This window comes from Pleurodeles waltl, chromosome 10 (genome assembly GCF_031143425.1).
Source record: "Pleurodeles waltl isolate 20211129_DDA chromosome 10, aPleWal1.hap1.20221129, whole genome shotgun sequence".
NCBI lineage: Eukaryota > Metazoa > Chordata > Amphibia > Caudata > Salamandridae > Pleurodeles > Pleurodeles waltl.
Genome location: NC_090449.1, coordinates 478069676 through 478089449, shown reverse-complemented (window position 1 = coordinate 478089449; position 19774 = coordinate 478069676). Strand labels below are relative to the sequence as shown.

The 19774-nt window shown below is 44.5% G+C and overlaps 1 protein-coding gene across 1 annotated transcript in view; it reads right to left on the bottom strand.

Annotated features, from left to right (window-relative positions):
• Nucleotides 1–19774, bottom strand: part of ABCB8 (ATP binding cassette subfamily B member 8) — a 397400-nt gene that overhangs the window by 286703 nt on the left and 90923 nt on the right. The window contains exon 2 of the mRNA XM_069210769.1: nucleotides 15035–15380. Coding sequence (XP_069066870.1) covers nucleotides 15035–15380 — 346 coding nt within the window. The remainder of the gene's footprint in view (nucleotides 1–15034; nucleotides 15381–19774) is intronic.

Genomic DNA, 19774 nt, shown 5'->3' with positions numbered 1-19774 from the left:
GGGGGGCGTGGCGCCAGAGCCCTGTGGGCGCGCTCAATTGCGAACAAGGATGAGAGGGCCTGGGTTGGCATCCATGACTTAATCCACTGCTCCAAAAATTCAGAGGCCTTATTCTCCTCCGCTCCCTCTGGAAATCCTATAATGCGCAGGTTATTACGCCTGGAGCGATTCTCTGCTTCTTCGGTGCATCGGTGAAGTTCACCTGTTCGGGTCTGCAACTGGGCCACCTTGGTTCTGAGGTCGGCCAACTCATCTTCAGCCTGTGAGACTCAGCCCTCCATATCCTCTCTTACCTCCCCTATTTTAGTCCCTACGGCAAGTTGCAAGGATTGGATCGCTTGAAGGATGGCGTTTACCCCGACTGGTGCAGGGCCCCCGGAGATCGTGTCTCCATCACTCCGAGAGGCAGCCGGAGTAGTGAACTGGTCGATCTTTTGCTGGGAGGGTGGTGGTTGCCTGTTCGCTCTATCCTTCCCCATGTTTATTTCAGGGTATGGCACCTTCCCCCCTCACCTCATGGACTTCAGAACCGTTCTTCTGTACCCTTGCTGTCGCCCGCATCCCCGAGTCTCACCCGTGCACCCTCCGAGGGGGGGGGGGTGGGGACAGGTCCCCTGGTCCAGCTCCGACGATCCAATGGAGGCAGACACCTCAGGAGGTTTCACAGCCAGCCGCCGCCGGCGAGCTCCAACAACCTGTTGGCCCCACCAGGAGCAAAGCAGCATCCGCACAGCCCTGTCCAGCCAGCACCCAGGCGTCGCAGGTCAGCCTCAGCAGCGATGGAGTCTCCAGCCTCCCAAGCTTGGCACCAGGAGACCCATTGGGCGTTGCCCGTCACAGGGCATCAAGGAGACCAGCGCCACCACCGCAGCCAGTCCCGCTGACTTAGATTCCGGCCGCGGCCCCCCGGCCGAGTTCAGAACTCCGGTCAAACCAACCCTAGGGGCACCGGCCCCACTCGCTAGGGCCAGGGCCTATTTATAGGCCGGGGCCCGCAGCACAACACTCAGGCCGCCGCCCCACCCAATGTTCAGCACCTCCAGGGGAGTTTCACAGCCGCCTCCGGAGCCGCATCTTCTTCGCCAGGCCACCTCCCAATGTCCGCTCACGCCCGGGCCACTCCAGGAACGCAGCCGGGCAGAGCACCGCAGCACCTCGGGCTGCCCCCGTCACAGAGGCAGCCGCATCCACGGGCCTGGTCTCAGGCCCAAAGCCGGCTTCCCGTCGTACGGGCTGCCCATCCGGTCAGCCCTCCAGAGGCGGGGGGAGGCAACGCACGGGGGCTCCCCTTCTTCAGCCGCCTCCGCCGCTCCCTAGCAGCCGCTTGGAAGCTCTTCCGTCTGGGCCCAGCACAAACCACGGGCAGGGTCAGCACTGTATCCCGCTGTCTGCGCGGCTCCTCTCGGGATCAGCGTTGCGACCCACCACACAGCCGGGAGCGCTGCTCCTCGCCGCCATCTTGACTGCGGGGGCGGGTGTTTCCGTGAGTCTCCTGTTTCGCCGCACCGCTCTTCTCGGCTCGGGGGTTGTCCAGAAGGATCAGGGAGCTTGTCAGATGCCTCGGATGGGCGCCCCTGGGCAGGATATCACCGGCTTCTTCTGGCAGATGACGGAGGGGTCCAGAGCACTCTCAGAGTGCGACCGCCATCTTGACGCCCAAAGCCACCCCCCCCCCCCCCACATTAAATTCTTAATGTCCCGTGGGCAGTCTACACAGAAACCCATAATGTTTTGCATTTTTTGTTCCTTTTTGTTCCAAGCACTGGCAAAGCTAATAGGTTTGGCTTTAATGTGCAAAACAGCATTAGTGAATACCCATGTTTGCAAGCCTGAGAATATTAAAGTCTGACCTACTGGTGCTGTCAATGTGTGTTTGTTATTTGTTATGTCATAATAAGGGAGAGTTAAGCAGTGTCAACTTGCCATGTGGTAGCACTAACACATTGTGGTGGCTGTGGTTAAGACCTGCCCTCAGTTTGAGGCGTAAGGCTTAATACAGGCTGAAGAGAAGGGTGAGCATATGCTCTGCAGCTTCGAATGGCTGGGCCTTAATTAAGAAATAAATTATATTTCAGCAAGCTGATAAAAAGCTGTGAAATACTGCACATACATCTTCATGGCAGAGTTTATTTAAAATCATTAAGTGCTGTAGTTAGATGCTACATCTTATTTCCCTGTGTTTGTAAATTGAAATTAATTAGCTGGATTATTATTTGAAAGCGGATATGCAGGTGAAGTAAATAAAAAGGCTTTCTATCAATTTCTCAATAGGAATATAGAAGGTCAATCAAGATTGCTTTAAACCCAACAGTACAGTTTCTATCCAGGGGGGTAGTTATTAAAGTACAGGCCACCTTTGCTCTGGTGCACTAGGGGTATAGGTACGAAGGGTGCAGGCTTGCCACATTCCGGCACAAGGGTATCTCACAAGTGAGTCCAACACAGGTCCAGATGAGTCGGATCCATAACAAATCTTCAGGATATCCACATGAAATAAATTTACTTACAATTAATTTAAATTATTCGATCTAATTACATTTTCATTGGGAAGGGAGGTCTGCAACATGAGTAGGACAGGGTCTCTGTAGGTGATCACTTGCTACTTCACCAACAGGAAGTGTCACCAATGCCATATCAAGTGTAAGGACTCTGTCTGTACTTCTCTGCTAACTGTTCTTACTGGTGATGAAATCCAGTACTTTTCTGACTAAGCACCTGTACATTAATACTTTACCATCTCCTTGAAGGAGGCAGTGATCCATTCGCAAACAGGAATGGGTCCCTAAGGGGCTCCTTCTACTTTGTGACTTTTTTTATTTTGGGGGGGTGGGGGGGGGGAAATGTTTTCAGAGCAGCCAGTGGTCACACAGAACACTGCCTACTCTTAAAAATGAAAAGAAAACTTTTTTTTTAACTTTTTTTTTAATGCAGCCTGTTTTCCTTTAAGGAAAACAGGCTACATTGTGGTCTGCTGACCCTAGCAGCCCACCATCCCTGTGAGTGCTGGCCATTCCCAATGGGTTGCAAATTGCGACCTGCCTCATGAATATTAATGAGGCATGTCCCTTGAGACCCATTTGGGAATCGCAAACAGTGTCTCAGGCACTGTTGTACATCAGTGTTTGTGACTCACAATTTGCGAGTTGCAAAAATATGCAAATTGTGAGTCGCAAACACTAAGGGTCATACATCTGGCCCCCAGTTGTAAGGTCATAGAGAGAGCGGTGTCAGCCACCTTCACCCCTACTTCTGTTTTGAGCTTCAGCCAGTTGCTTCCCGTTCGGTCTCTGACGTGCAGCAAATACTGGAGAGTGGAAGCTTGACACAAGGGTCTACCAAGAGGCAAAATCTATTGTATCATCAGCATAAGTGAAAATAGGAAGCCATAAGACCAAATAATGGAACCATGTAAAATGGAAGCAGGAGGCCTGTCACCATAGGTCTTCGAACTGTACATCAGCAAGCTTGAGGAGATAGGGTAACAAGACAGAGCCCAGAGGAGCCTGCAGGAAATATCGGAGATGGAGCAAAAGAAAGATCTTTTCTCAAGAGCCAATCGAAAAACTACTGGTCAAGCAAGACACATCAGCCAACATTATTAAACGTTGTCGACAGGTCGAGTAAAATAATATATTTGACAATACCACAGCAAACAAGTAGGCAGAGATCATCAATTACTATCGCTACCACTCTGTCATTGATACGCTCTGTGTGAAAATCAGCCGTGGTGTGATCTACTGCGTTGTTAGTTTCTAAGAAACCACAAAGCTGAGTAGCAACACAGTGCTCTAAAATGTTTGCTGCTGCTGCTGATGTGGAAGGGTGATTGACTTAAGAGACGCAGTAGCAGGGCCACTGTTATCAATGCAACCACAACACCCTCTTTAAATTGGCTGGCAACAATTTGGGAGGTCAAGGATGAAACAAATGGACCGAGGGGAAGAGTCCAGTAGAGGGCTAGTCTTACAGTCCTGCCTGGCTTTGTTTTAGGTTGAAAGAGGAAAGAGACGCAACATTATTCCCTTTTCAGTACTAAGGAAGAACCTGTGACTACCAGCGAACACAGTGTGTGCGTTAGTAGAGATTTAGTTCTGAATCTGAGATATTTCTTAATTAAAAATTAACATTAACAAGCGCATCAGTGCCGGGAGGAGTGTCCAGGGCAGGAGCCCTTTAAATTCAGAACAGCGCTCCCGCCGCCGCGGGAAGCGCGTCAGTGCCGGGAGGAGTGTCCAGGGCAGGAGCCCTTTAAATTTAGAACAGCGCTCCCGCCGCCGCGGGATGCGCGTCAGTGCCGGGAGGAGTGTCCAGGGCAGGAGCCCTTTAAATTTAGAACAGCGCTCCCGCCGCCGCGGGAAGCGCGTCAGTGCCGGGAGGAGAGTGTCCAGGTCAGGAGCCCTTTAAATTCAGAACAGCGCTCCCGCCGCCGCGGGAAGCGCGTCAGTGCCGGGAGGAGTGTCCAGGGCAGGAGCCCTTTAAATTTAGAACAGCGCTCCCGCCGCCGCGGGATGCGCGTCAGTGCCGGGAGGAGTGTCCAGGGCAGGAGCCCTTTAAATTCAGAACAGCGCTCCCGCCGCCACGGGAAGCGCGTCAGTGCCGGGAGGAGTGTCCAGGGCAGGAGCCCTTTAAATTCAGAACAGCGCTCCTGCCGCCGCGGGACGCGCACGGGTGGCGCCCGGGCAAAGCCCGGGCAAAGGGCGGGCCCGTCCTTGCCCGTCATTGCCAGGAAGAGGCAGGGCAGGGCCACCCCCCTGACATCCATTTAAAGACGTCTGGATTAGGCAGCTCACATGTACTTGGCTGCCTGAAGGTACTGTGCCGGCGATTACTCCTAAAAAAGGTCTTTTTATAGAGGGTTCTAGGGCGGAAGTCCCCTTTTATTGGTGTAGTGCACTCAACATTATCTGCTTGATTCCGGAGAGGGTTGGGCCGGGCCTTTGCCCCCTCATTTTCAGCAAGAGGTCTGCTTGTATTTATGAGAGTAAATTTATATTTTAACATTTGTCATGTGAGAAGTTAATACTCATTATTTAGTTTTACCCCCACTAGACCTTCTTTCGAATTCTTTTATTACAAATACTTATTGTGGAACTGGTTCCATCAGAGCCGAAGCATTATATAGGTGGCTCAAGATACGGGAAAACGTAAGGCATCAGAACCCCCAAGGGGGAAGGAGAAACTTACAAAAAAACTTAGGAACGCGGGCGAGAACTGTACTATAGCTGAAATTGATGATCTTATTGAGGAGGTAGAGTCACTACTATGTAACAGGGCCACCTCCCGGGAAGGTCCTGATAAAAAGATTACCTCTTATTACACAAAGAAAGTCGGATTAGAGAAAGACAAATCGATAGAGAGTGTTAGCCAGCAAGAGGGGGAGGTACCGCCCGATATTAGGACAGGTAGCCCTAAAGATGCTACAACTCGAACCATACACCCACGCACTATAGATAGTATTAGGAAGAAGGGCCATAAGCAGGAGAGTGAAGTTGTGTGCACCAATAAATACACAGTCTTGACAGAACTTGGGGAATCCGTGGACGAGCCATACCCAACCATCCCAATAGTACAGTTAGCTAGAGAGAGGACATCCCCACCCAATCAAGAACCAGCGAATTATTTAAAACATAAAACAAGAACTCTAGCAGATCTTTATGATCTACTTTTTGGCTTAATCCAGGAAGTTAGGGAATTGAAACTTGAAGTAAGAACCTTATAAGATATTGTGGAAAAGGAGGGGGGTAGGGGAATCCACAGAGCTCAGAGCGAAAAGGAGACCCCCCTTGCACCATTTCATCCACAAGGTAGACCTACACGTCCTCAAAGTTTGAAAACCGACTCCAACCCTATCCCAGTTATAGTAACATTTTTAAACCAATCACAGGGATGTATGAGAGGGGTAAATGAGGAAAATATCAGATTACGTAACTATCCTAGAAGCAACGCTGGTGTTCTACGCCAAGAAACAGGGAACCTTCAAAGAGAACCCTGCTTGGAAACAGGGCTACAAAAAGGAAATGTGGAACCTACTCTGAACACCTATCCCCAAGCACACAATGATCGTATCCTTCGCACCACATGGAGCCGTCATTTCGAGGGGGAAAAGTGCCCTACTAGGACTAACGTTGTTTATCTGTTAAATGCTCCGAAACTGTCCCAAAATAGCATAGAAGATGAGGATTCCTTAAAGAATAAGCTTATACACTGGATTAGGACCAAAAGACACTGCCTATCTATAACTCGTTCAGATATTATGGGGGCAGAAAGAATGCTAGGAGAGACGGGGAAACAGGACGTTATTGCACTGATACTCAAGGATGGAAGATTAATCAAAGGCTTGATTGATATGGAACAGAGAACCACCGCCCCCAAAATTAATGCCATGAGATTTAGCCCGGACCCTTTCATTACCAAACCTTTAGTCCAGAGGGCTAAGTATAATAATAATGGGGGATTGCAAAAGAGAAATGGAGATTCCAATCTTGAAAGAGTAGATTGACTAATCCAGCTAGATCAGGCACAAGTGGGACCAAATGGGGACTCAACAGCAGCTGAGCCCCATATAGGGAATGACCTTCATGCTAGAGGGGTAGGGAGTACAGTGGAGTATTCGCCCCGTAGGAAAGAATTGACAGCATATTTGAGTCCTACTTCTAATGTTACGACCTTAAATGGAAGGGGAACAGTCATTATGATCTCCTGGAATGTAGCAGGCTTAAAAAGAAAGCTTATAGATCCTGAATGGCAGGACTACATTGATCATTATCATGTTTGTCTCTTCCAAGAGACTTGGCTTAAGGCCCCACCATATAAATTGGGATATAAAACCTTTTTTATTAGTGCAACTTCAGCAACCAGAGGGAGGCCGTCCGGGGGGTTGGTTGCATGGGTGAAAATTTCATTAAATGCCGAGATATGTATGCAAGTCACAGAGTCAGAGGATATTTTGTGGTTGATATTGGGGAAAAAAAATAAGGTGACATCCCACTTGTTCAATGTGTATATAAGGCCTAGAAGGACAAATTTGGAGTCTCCTGAAATAAATTTATTAGATGACTTGCTTAAAAAGATCCCAGTAGGAGAGACAATTATGATAGGGGTGACTTTAATTGTAATTATGAACCTATAATTGGATTAGAACATTTAGCAGAAGAAGAAGATCAAATGAGTGCAATCCCTCATCTAACTATAGAAAAAACTGTCCCTGGTACAGTGGCCGCCCTACAACTCATGGGCCTCACTTTAAAGCACGGACTGAGGGCGTGTAATGGCAGAGTGGGTGAAGGAGGCCTTAATTTGGATACCTTCCAGAGAGGCAACTCAACCTCGAAAATAGACTACATTATGCATAGCATAAGTACATGGGGAAGATTAGTGACTTTTAAAATAGACAAAAGAAGTTGAAAGCGATCACTTCCCGTTAATAATTGAACTCAGGGGCCACCTCCTGGATCTGGAACATATAGAACATGCTAAGGTGGAGTTACAACCCACCCTCAGCAATAATAGAAGGGTTGTAAAATGGCCAGCAATATTAGGCAACTTGGACACTATGACAAATATCTACAATACATTTTCTGATCTTTTGGAGCCTTATGCTAAAAAAAAAAATGTATTGATATCCCTATTACGGCCATCCATCAGTCAATGAGCACAGCACTAAGACCCTTCCTGACCAAACAGCTACAGCATAAGTATAAAAAGGAGAAGGTGCAAACCACTCCAATTAGTCCATGGTATACCATCAAATGCAGGGAGAGGAAAAAAGTACTGATAGAGGCTTTAAAGCAAAAAAATCAACTAGCTGTACAACAGGCAAGGGCCAGCTACAAAAAAATACTGGCAACAGCCCGGAGTAATTGGGAGGATCAAAAATGGCAAGATCTGTTGGAAGCAGCCAAAAGTAATGACGCTATGACCTTCTGGAAAATAATTACTCACGCCAGCAAAGTGGGGATATTTAATACAGAACATCATATAGACCCCAAAGCATGGGTTAACCATTTTACATACCTTTATTCTGATCCCCCCAACCTTGACTTCTATCCCTCCAAGCATAAAATCCTAGCTACCTGGGGCATTCTACCCGAGATACAATTTAGCCTGGAGGAGACGGTGAATGCCATTAAAGCGATTAAGCCAGGAAAAGCCCCCGGTTTGGATAAGATCCCGGGGGATTTGTTTAAACACAGTATAGAAATTTGGGCACCCTATATAAATCTTTTAAGTAACGCTATAGCAAGGGGAGGTCCGGTGCCTGAGACATGGAAAGGAGCAGAAATAATCCCAGTCTACAAAAAAGGATCTAGGGAAGATCCTGGGAATTACAGACCAATCAGCCTCATAGATGTTATGCAAAAAATCTACGCTAGACAGTTGCTGAATAGAATTAGTAGCTGGATAGAAGAAAACAGCATATTGACTATATATCAAGCAGGCTTTAGACAGGAGACGAGTACAATCGATCAGGCCTTTAGGCTACTGGCAATAATGTGGAAATACACTAAACTAATGAAGGGTCACCTCTATATCGCTTTTGTGGATTTGCGTGCGGCCTTTGATTTGATGCCAAGAGACTCCTTATGGGCAGCACTAGGGAAACAGGGCATGCCGGGGAACCTCCTGTGCCAGCTAGAGAGGTTACACGGAAATACATTTGCAAAGGTTCGGTGGGGTCCAAAGGGAGAGTTGACAGACCCAATACCCATCAAGAGGGGGGTGAGACAGGGTTGTGTGCTTGCCCAAACTCTCTTTTCATTATATATTAATGATTTGGACAAACACCTAAAACAAAGTAATCATGACTCACCAAGATTGAATGGTGACCCAGTTCCTGCCCTCCTTTTTGCAGATGATACCATCTTATTATCCCAAACTCCCATGGGCTTGCAAACCCTATTAGGTAAATTTAGTGAGTACTGCAGTTTGAAGGGACTAGAAATAAACACAACCAAGACCAAATATCTGACTGTTAATCCCCATAAAGGTCTCAAGAGAAACATCCGGATTAGAGGGCAGGAATTGGAACGAGTAAAAAACTTTAATTATCTAGGGATACTGCTTGACGCCAAGTTGTCATGGGCACCGCACGTCAATAAAGCTGCTACCTCCTTAGTCCACAGTTCCATGGCGATTAGCAAAAATTACAAATGTTCAAGATCTAGGATTGTTTCACCAGTATGTGAGATATATAGGTACAAAGCACAGGCTGCTGCCTTATATGGTGCCGAACTTTGGGGATTTACAAATCTAACCCCACTGGTAACCCAGGAAAATAATTTCATGAGGGGGGTATTGGGACTCCCTCCATCTACTCCACTGATTCCTCTAACCTATGATATTAATATGAAACAAATAGGTAAACTGGCAGCCCTGAGGCCTTTGCTTTACTGGTGTAGACTTTGGACAACTCCTGTATTGATCCAATATAGGCAAGCACTAATCGAGATCATGGATTTGGGCAAGACCACCTCCCTTCCGTGGCTCCACTACATAAGGCATTGCTTTTACAATCTAGGGCTGAAATCTTATTGGGATGAACCGCATACACTTACAACACAATCTAAGATTCGATTAAAACAAGTATATTGGGACTTCACCCTAAACAGCCCTTTCCACAGCAAGGACCTAGGTAGACTGACCTCAAATTTCCTGGATATCAAACCATTACCGAGAGCTGAGGAATGGATAGGTACTATCCAACCCAGGCGAGCAAAAGTTTTATTTATGAAGTTTCGATATGGGACTCTCCAGGTTAGGGCTTTTACTTCTAAATGGTGCCCCCTGAGTGGGAGAAGACACGAGGCGACATGTGGGCTGTGTAATATGAAACCTCTGAAACAACGGATCATGTTCTTTTAACCTGCAAAGCTTATGATAAACCAAGGAGGAAATGGATTCGACCTATTTGCAGGAACGTAGGAATCAGGAACTATAATGAAGCAGCTAGATTCTTGAGATCTAGTACTAATTCATTTGTTGTCTTTGGTTTAAGCCGTTTTTTATTAGCAATTTCATTCATCAGAGACAAGGCGGGCCTGAGGCTCTAGGCGTTTTAACTCAGATAAAACCCCCACAGTTAATTTATGGTGCCCAAAATGACAAATGGGAGCCTTCTCCTGTAACTCAATGGACTCTGGATATACATTTTGCCAAGGATATATCTAGCCCAGGGGATATTGATAATGCTTGGGCAGAACATGAACTATAGAATCATTTTGCTTCTTAGTACAAGGACTGTAGTTATCGGAAGGATTTTAAGATTTTTAGCATTGCCATTTAACACTCATGGAACTAGTTTTAAGGATTTTTTTTTTTTATATCTTCTTTTAGATTTATTTATTTATTGTTCACTTAATTGGTTAAATAGTCCTCCCATAGTTAAGTAAACAAGTTTTTGTTGGTACGGGAGGCAAATTTTAGGGTTTTATAAAAAATTTAATAATGTAATTGATTGTTATTTATTGCTCTTAGGACTACCATTGGCCATTATTTTGATAATTTGATTTTAGTATTTAAGTGAATAATAATTGTTGCTGGAATAATGTGTTCTTGTATTGCTTGATTGTATTTTCCTTTTATGGCTTTTAGCCGAATAAAGGCGTGAATAATAAAAAAATAAAAAAATAAAAATTAACATTAATCACAAAATGACTTCAAGGCCGAAAAAGGAAGGGTCAAAGATAATGTTTCCATTACTACAGCAACAATCTTGAAGACCTTTTTATATTCCGATCTTTCAACCTGGTTATTGCTTTGACACCAAGCCTTCACGTTTTTTAATAAAAGATTTCAGGTCAAGCAGTTGTTCCATAGGCAAGGGGGATGACCTAGTTTTGTCTTTTGCATTATTATCCACTACTTCAGATGAGGAGTAAAATGCAGTTGTGATCAACTTGCTATCGTTGAAATAATCAGTAATGGGAGAATCTAAAAATGGTGTGGATGCGAGAGCAACATGAAAAGTTTATGGGGTAATGCTCCTCCAGTTTGTGGACTTTTTAAATACTGGAGACAACGAAGACAAAAAAAAAAAGATATAGAAAATTAAACAAGCGGCAATGAGAAAGTGATTTCCATTAAAACAAATGCATAAGCCCTTAAAATGCATATAGATTAGTAAGTAGTGTATTTACACAGTTGCACTGGAGGCCCCACATCAAAGCTACAGCAAAGGAGACACGATGCCTGTATGTGTAAATTATAGCCCATGATGTGAAGCCAGATCTGCCTCTAAACCAGTATATGATACAATACTGATGGAAATATTTTGCAGTAGGCAACAGCTCGAGAAACATTTTAGCTTGGTGGAAGATTTATCAAGGCTGCAACGGCAAGAGTGTCTGTGACAGGTAGAAGTGGTCATACTGTGGAGAACATTTCGCTGTTTGGTGCAGGGCTGCGTCAGCATACTGCAGCCCTGCACCAAACAGTTTTCTTTTTTGATTTTTAAAACGGAAATCCTGAAAAAAGATTTTCTATTCAACAATTAAAAATGTAATCCTCCCCTCACCATGGGAGTCACGTCTCATGGCAGGAGAGCATTATTAGTATTGTACTGTTCCTTATGCACCCCCTGCATAAACAATATAGGCCCCAGGGAGGTGGCTGTCCCCAGGGTAGTGGGAGTGGGCCAGGAGACCCCCATGTATTTCTAAATTAATGCCCCTGGGCCTTGGCCCACCCGGGGGCTTTTTAATAAGAAAGTGTGGGAGACCACGCATCATTCTTTAAAAAAAAATGTACTGCATATCTGCAGATCTGCCTTGGATCAGACTATAAAATAAAATAAAAAAAGTGATTTAGCCCAGGGGGGTGGGTGAGTTGCTTTGGGACCCCACTACCAGAGCTAAGGGGTCAAGGTGTCCGTACCTTGGCCCCTTAAAATTTAATATTTTTTTCTGGGGCTCAGCTTGAGCCGAGTCCCAAGATGGCTGACAACCCTTCTGTTGTTGAAGTGTTATCAGCAAATCAGATCTCTGCACGAGATCGGGATCGGTTGCGAACCCTATACGTTCCTATTTATACAAATTTGACTTTTCTTAAATTTCTCAAAAACTACTAAACCGATTTACATCAAATAACATAAAGGGCTCTTTCTGGACCAAGAGCTACCTTTCTGCAAGATTTGGTGTAATTCCGTCCAGTGGTTTTTGCACTATCACTGTTCAATTTTTCCTATGCATTTTCCATTGGTAAAGCTCTAACTTTCACAACCCCTTTGTCTCAGCCCCCGCCTAACGGATCATCCCCCATATTTTCCAGACAGCAGCTCATGTGACTGACATATTTGTTTTGAAATGTTCATGAAGATTTGTCAAGCGACGCTAAAGATATAGGCAAGCAAAAACCAGCATTTTCTATAGAAACTAGGTCCTGACTAAAACTACCTAGTGGCTACTGCCACTACCTACCTACATACATAATGTTGACAGGCTGGACAGTTCATTTCCACCGAAAATGGGAGGAGAAGAGGAGAAACCAGAATAGCCCTCACACCTGTAAGCCTGCAGAGGCAATTAGATGGCATATGTCTATGGAAGTCCTAAAGCAGCCAACTAACCTGAAAATTAAAAAAAAAAAAAAAAAAGAATTGCTGAAATATGGGTGTGAGATCTTGATTGATAGAAATATATATGTCTCCTTCAAACTGTGCAAATTATTATTTGGAAGAAATGGCTTGAACTTGGATGGATTGGAATGTGGCGATAGTCAGTGGCTGAGATAAATTCAAGTATTCTATCCATAACCTTGTTCATTTGGCATTGGCCTTCCAAGGGGCACAGTCAATAGTGCATTAAGGCTTCAGCTAGGCTTGACAAACATCAAAGTATTGTCAATGGATATTAAATTAATGGTTAAATGTTTTTAATGCTGCAGAACAGTCTCCGAGGCATATAATTGTGTTAGCTACAGTAATGGAACAAAGTCCCATTGGTGTAGAACCTCAATAGAATCATGGAGGGTTTGAAAGTGGCAATTATATTTAAAATGAAGTAAAGTCCAGCACTACAAAAGGAAAAATGTGTTTAAACGTTTGGTTCAGGAATCAGCTTTTAATAGTGATTCATAGGACTGTTGCAAACTAAGTCAACTATTCATTTGATCACTACAAAGTACATGGGTGATCTACAACCATACATAAGACATTAACTTAAGTAATATTAGAAACAGGATGCTGAAATTAAGACTCAGCCAAGTTCCAGCATTTATAAACTGGAGGAAGATTAATACCATAGGAAAGGAGTGTTCTGTGATGGTTAGCTGCCCCTTTTGTAAGCCTGTCACATTGATACTTTGTATTTTCCACTTGCTTTGGATTTTTAAAAAGTCACTATTGCAGTTTATAAAAAACATAATTTACAGACTTTCTGAATTAATGACATCTGTAAAGAAATGTGCAAATAAGATTATGTTATAGCTTGGTTAAATTTCTGAAAATCTTTATATAAAGAATGGGATTGTTGACATAGGAAGATAATGAGTCACAACTGTTGCACAGCGTAGATAATTGTGATCGAATGAATTCTGTTAATTCTTTCACTCTAAGTACTTTATTAGTACTTTTATATAGATATAATATATTGATATTTAGAGTAATATTGATAGAATGCCTTGTATTCTGTGTATAAATATTTAAGTGAAAGAACAATAATGCCACCCATGTTTTTGAATAATATTTCTTTACTACACAACAAGACAATGTTTTAGAGAGTAACATGAGGAGAAAATAGGGTGAGTGACTAATGGTGTGTTTTGCACAGGTCTGCCTTGTTTAGTTTTTGGGTGATTATTATCAAAAATGTCCATTCATTAAAAGCCAAAACTGTTTGGTCGCAAGGTGAGCCAACTGCATTAGCATTTTTGTTTAAGTAGATTTGGCCTTTGAGTTTTATTGTTTTCTAATGCCAAATAATTTATTTTCTTGTTAGTGATCCACGGTGCATAATAATTTTTAATAATAATTTTAATATATAAACACAATCATTTTTCAGAGTTTGTTTTGCCTTGTTGGCATAACAGCAAACATAGTACTAAATACAAAATAAAAATAAATGAACTAAAATACATTTAAAAAAGGTAGTTGCATTCTGTACAATGTATTAATAATAAATTAATAAACAAGACAGACGAGCTGGAGTGGGTTTGGGAGAGGGTGGGGTGAAGCAACCCAGCAGGCATGGAGAGAAGCAACATAGCAGGCAGGGGAGAGGCAACACAGAGAGTGTATGAGAAGCACATGGTCGAGAGAAAGCAGCTTGGCGTGGGGGAAGCGCAGGACGCAGATAGTTGAAAGAGACATACACTCTCATGAAGTGCTTAAACAAAAAGAAAAAAAGTTGTTCCTTAAAAGGGAGCAGATGAAACACAGAAGCCAGATAATCAAAAAGATTGTATGGCGCTCTGCTCCATTCACGGGACAAACACAAGATGGACATGCTGAAGCAAAGAAAACCATTAAATAGAAAGCAAGCAAATGTGAGTTACAGTAAAGCCCCCCAAACTTAAGCAATGGGCAGGCTTCAAGCTCCAGGTTTTACTGTCTGGTTGGCTCAACTTATTAAGGAGGTTAATTGGTCGTTTTGACCATTCAGCAAAATGAAAAAATGAGTGGTAAACAGATTTTTGCATATTTTTCAGTTTGCCTTCAACCTATTGGATCAGTGAAGGTTTTTTTGGCAAAAGAATCAGAAGTAACTCTCGGGAAATCTGAGGCAATCAGATAAGCTTCTCATAGTGAGAGGTGAAAAATGGAAGTCTGTCTTGCACAAGCAATGTGAAACGTTTTTCATTCAGAGGCAGTGAGAAAACTGAAGTGGTGAGGGAAGATTCACTTGTTTAGCTACTTTGACAGGGATCATTTTTAAGTCACAAGGAGGGTCTTTGGAGGAAGATGGTAAGGAGAAACAGAGGATGAGGAGATAAAGATGGGGATATAGAAGAGAAGACAAAGGGGATTGAAAAGGGAGAAGGTGAGTCAGATGGAGCAGAAAGCGAGAAAGGAAAAAAAAACTAATAGGATGAAGAAACATACCACCACAGCAGCCACAAGAGCAAGCGTCTCAGGTCGCAGGAGCTTGAAGAACTCCACCCAGTTGAATTCAGGGTCCACTTCCTGATGTTTCTTCTCTGGTTCGACTACGAAATGATGGTTGTTGAAGTCCATTTGGCAGTAGACCACTCTACCACTAAAGGTCACCAGGGCAGGACCCACCAGAAAGGACACTGCCCTGCCCACCTGGAAGGGACGCCAGCATTGCCGAGGAGCATATTTCACAGCTTTGCGGAGGAGAGCATAAAGCCGCAGTGCCTGGATGGGTTTAGAGGTAGGGCCTGAAGTCAACCAGTTGCGGGAGAACAAGAAGTGCACATTCTGGACACTAGAAAAGAAAAGTGAAGGGGTTATTTGAAAAGCGACAGAAACACTCCACAAACTAAGGGAACCACTGTGAATACATTGAGCACAGAAAAGACAGCAGTAACCCATCAGAACTCAGTAAGATAAGTATGCAAATATAGGAAAATACACAAGGGTCACTATTTTCAGATGCAGGGAGAGGGGGTGGTGACTATTTGTATGTGTGCTGTTTAGTTACACAATGTGTGTGCTGAGTGTGTGTTGTGTCTGTAGCCCTTCCTTTTGTCCACTAGTTGTGAATATACCCTTAATGAATTTGCCATAAGATCCAATACGCAAAGGCATTTTTTTGTACTAACCGTAGGTGTACTTGTCTGATTCAGAAAGACATTTCTCATGGTACTTGTATATTTACAACCTCTCCATTTATTTCCGTCAGGAAGTCACAGGATTTTTGACAGTTATACATTGATTTACTACTGAGTTACTCTCCCTTGCTATGAAGAATTACACTGTATTACACTCCATGCAAGGGTGAGACAAGGTCAGAAAAAGGCATGATTTCCCTTTTCAGTCTGTGAATGTCTAAAAAGTGTGACTTTGCGGCCCACTACAAAATCGTTTTCACACCGGGGAAATGCTTGGAGTTGTATCCCAGCAAACGGCTGGCTAACAGCCCTTCTAGAATGAGAAGAGTGTCTGTCCTTGAAACTTAAAAGGGTGTAGGCGTTTCTCCTCTTGCAAAAATGCATTCCCAACAGAGAAGAAAAAAAGAAAAGAAAATCTCTGGGAACATACCACGACATTTCCAGTAATATGGCTAGGAACCTGTTCCTTGTCCTTTTTTCTAGGGTTATTTCTAGGAATGTTTGAGAATTAGGTATTATCACTCTGACGCAATAAATCTCCAATCATCCATTCTTTCCCAGATTTTCCTTAGTTCCTCCCAGCTCCATCCAAGGATCAAGTTGGTGGGCAGGGCTACTGGAAGAGCGAAGAGCAGCTATTACATTACTCAGTTCTTCCCTAGCCATGCCCTCCAGCTCGAGACAATGTTTTCTGTTGGGTGAAATGAGGGAAGTTTGAGAAATGTCTGGAGGAACAGCCCAGTCCCCCTGCCCCCCTCCCTCTATCCCATGACCTCACCAACAGAAAATACAAACCAGGAAGTGGGGATTGGAAGGGCAAACTAGGATTGTTCTTAGGCCCTTTCCTTCCAAACCCCACTTCCTGATTCAGTTTTAGGCAACTCCTTTGTGTCCCACTGATTCACAGCCCAAGAGAAGCATTGGGAGAGAAGAGACGTGTGTCTGTGTGTACTATCATGGAGCGAGATCTATCTGGATTTTCTTTAGCCTAAGAAAAAATACAATATTTGCCTTTTTTATGGGGCACAGAGACACAGTTTTACACACCAGCAAGAAGACAGATGCCATTTGGAAACCCAACAATTACATGGCTCCTCGCAGGACCAGGCACAAAAATCTGGGCCTCAGTGAGCAGCAAGGGGGCTTCTTTGATTTCTTCTTAGACTCAGAATAAATCCAAACCCTGGCTCCTTACTAAGGTGCGGACACACGTCTGCACCCCAGGAAGGACCCCAGATGCTGTTTTTACTGTTATCTTAGCCTCAGAATAAATTCTACCCGTCTCCTTGCTGGGGTCCAGACATGCACAATCATCTGCACCCCAGCAAGTAGCCAGGATGCTATCTAGATAATTTTTTAGACTCAGAAAAAAATCGAAACTTCACCTGGCTCTTCACTAAGGTGGAGACACCCACAAATCTGCATCCCAGCAAGGGACACGGATGCAGTTGGGCTTTTTTCACAGACCGGCTCCTCACTGAGGCCCTTACTACGAGTCTGGTGATCCTGGGACTGCCAGACTCACGGTGGTGGTCGCTCCACTGCCAAAGCAGTGGTCCGGCCTTAGCATTATAACCGTGGCAGAGCCGCCACGATCCGACCACTGGCACCGCCAGGGTGGCCTTCGGTCGACAGCCTGGCGGAGCAGACTGTCTTAATCCACCAAAGCAGCACTGCCCTGGTGATTATGTGTCCCCTCCCTGCAGGCTTCTGAAGGGCAGTTCCACCGCCATTCAAAGGCTGGTAGAGACGGGGTGCTGGGGCCCCATGGTGGCCCCTGCACTGCCCATGCACTTGGCATGGGCCGTGCAGGGGCAACCATGGACAGTCCCATCACACTTTCCACTGCCTGAATTACAGGCAGTGAAAAGCGTGACAGGTGCTGTCATACCCAACGCACTGTAACATTGCCATAGGCTCAATTACAAACCGGCGTCAATGTTGTGGCCTGTTTCCCGCTAGGTCAGCGAAAAACTCATAATAGGGCCAGCGGCGGGCAAACCAGAATGGCGGTTTTCCTTCTTAAAGAGTTTGGCGGGCAGCCTCCGCCACCCGCCAACCTAAAAAAATAAGGGCCCGAGTCTCTTTCTTTCTTTCTTTCTTTCTCTTTCTCTCCCTCCCTCCTGATGAGCCATAAGGCTGTTTGGATTGTATTCTTTCTAAAGAGAATGCAGTGAAAAACTCAAACAGCACCTGGTTGTCTGTTGGGCTGCAGACACACACATCTGCACCCGTGCAAGAAACCTTAAAACATGGAAATATTTGCGCTTCAGCAAGGACCTCATGTGCTGTTTGGTTTGTTTCTTCTTAGCCTTAGAATAAATCCAAACCGGCTATAGCTCCTCCGTAGGCGCACACACACACACACAAATGCACACATCTGGGCCCCCAGTAAGGAGCCTGGATGTTGTTTGCATTCACTTTTAGCCTCACAATAAATGCAAACTGCTGGCTCCTTGCTGTGGCGTGGACCACACACAGACACACATCTGCATCCTAGCTAGAAACAAGAACATTGTTTGGGTTTTCTTTTTAACCTTAAGAAAAAAAATAGACAGCATCTGGCTGCTACACTTGGCCAAAGACACAAACATCACGGCTAGAGGTCCTGCCAGGCATCGGGAAACCGACCAACACATAATATTTTTGAACACTAGACACTTGGGGGAATCCTTGGAGGTGTGGCTTGGGAGAATGCCAAAACTATTTCTTACCCAGACTTTCCTGCACAGGTAATACATTAGCAAAGAAAAAGGAGTTCCTCACGTATCTTTGATGTAAAGTTCGGGAATGTGTGGGAAAACAGCAAAATTCCCACTATGCAGTGCTGCCTCACAACTGCCAATAAAAGCAGTACCACATATGTGGGTGGGCCTATGTAACTGATGAGAACATACCAAATAAGTGACTATCTGAATTCAATATAGCGTTGCTGGGGTCTTCAACATTGTCAGAGTTGTGGACTATAGTTTCCCTGTGTAGAAGGCCCACTCAGACATGGGGATACCATTTTCAGGAAAGAGTGGAAACACTGGATGGTGGGACAGTTGCCATTTGCCTGAAATGTATGAATTGTTTGTTAAATGTGATTATTTTTTGGAGACTAGGTAATAAAGTGTGTTCGATGTTTATGAAAACCACGCCACAGTGGATTTCACCTGTACCTCTAGTTTTCAGAAAAGTCTAATGTTGGTACTTTCCTCTCTGTACTGGCTGATGCTTCAGCCAAACACTACAGACCTCCTCAGTGGTGTCTCCTCCATCACAAACATACCTTTATGTGTAGAGTGAGGATTCCTGCCCAGACACATTAGAAGCCACCTATGTCTGATATCCACAAATGTAGAAGACATAGGGCAGTACAGATTTGGGTCAAGCCTTAGGGGTGGGCATGTTTCTGTGCGAGGAAAACTGAAGGAAACTATCTGTTTTGTACAGCCGGTTGTCCAGGAAAAGACAGGGTGAGGGCAGTCTGACATCCCTCAATAGAAACCTTAAGATGTGTACATAATTAAAATATAGTGTTGCATTGTGTTTCCATACAGTCCATGGGTGAAACCTGCGATCAGAAGACAAGTGAAACCAACGTTTCACTTGCTGCTGATTTCCAGATTTCCAAAATACATGTCACCAAGATTATTTCCTGTGGGCACCCTGAACCCACAGAAAACGTATACATGTCTGGTGCCACCATGTGCAGAAGACCAGAGTATCAAAGTTTGGGTCAAACCTTGTTAGGGATATGTTTCAGCACAAGGGAAACTGTAGGGAATCACCATGTTTTGACAAAGAAATGCTAAAAATCTGACAACTGTCGTGATAAGCGAAATCTGGAAGTCAGCTAGGCAGGGTGAAGGATGTATGGCATCCAGTGATGGTAACTATTGGATGTGTAGATGTTCAAACAATATATGGCTGTGCCATGTTTCCATACAGCCCAGTGGGTGATATCTGTGCCATAAAACAGGTACCCTAAACTGGAATTTTAGTTGAAGCCACTTTCCACATTTTGAAAATGCACTACATCTAAAGTATTACATGTGGGCAC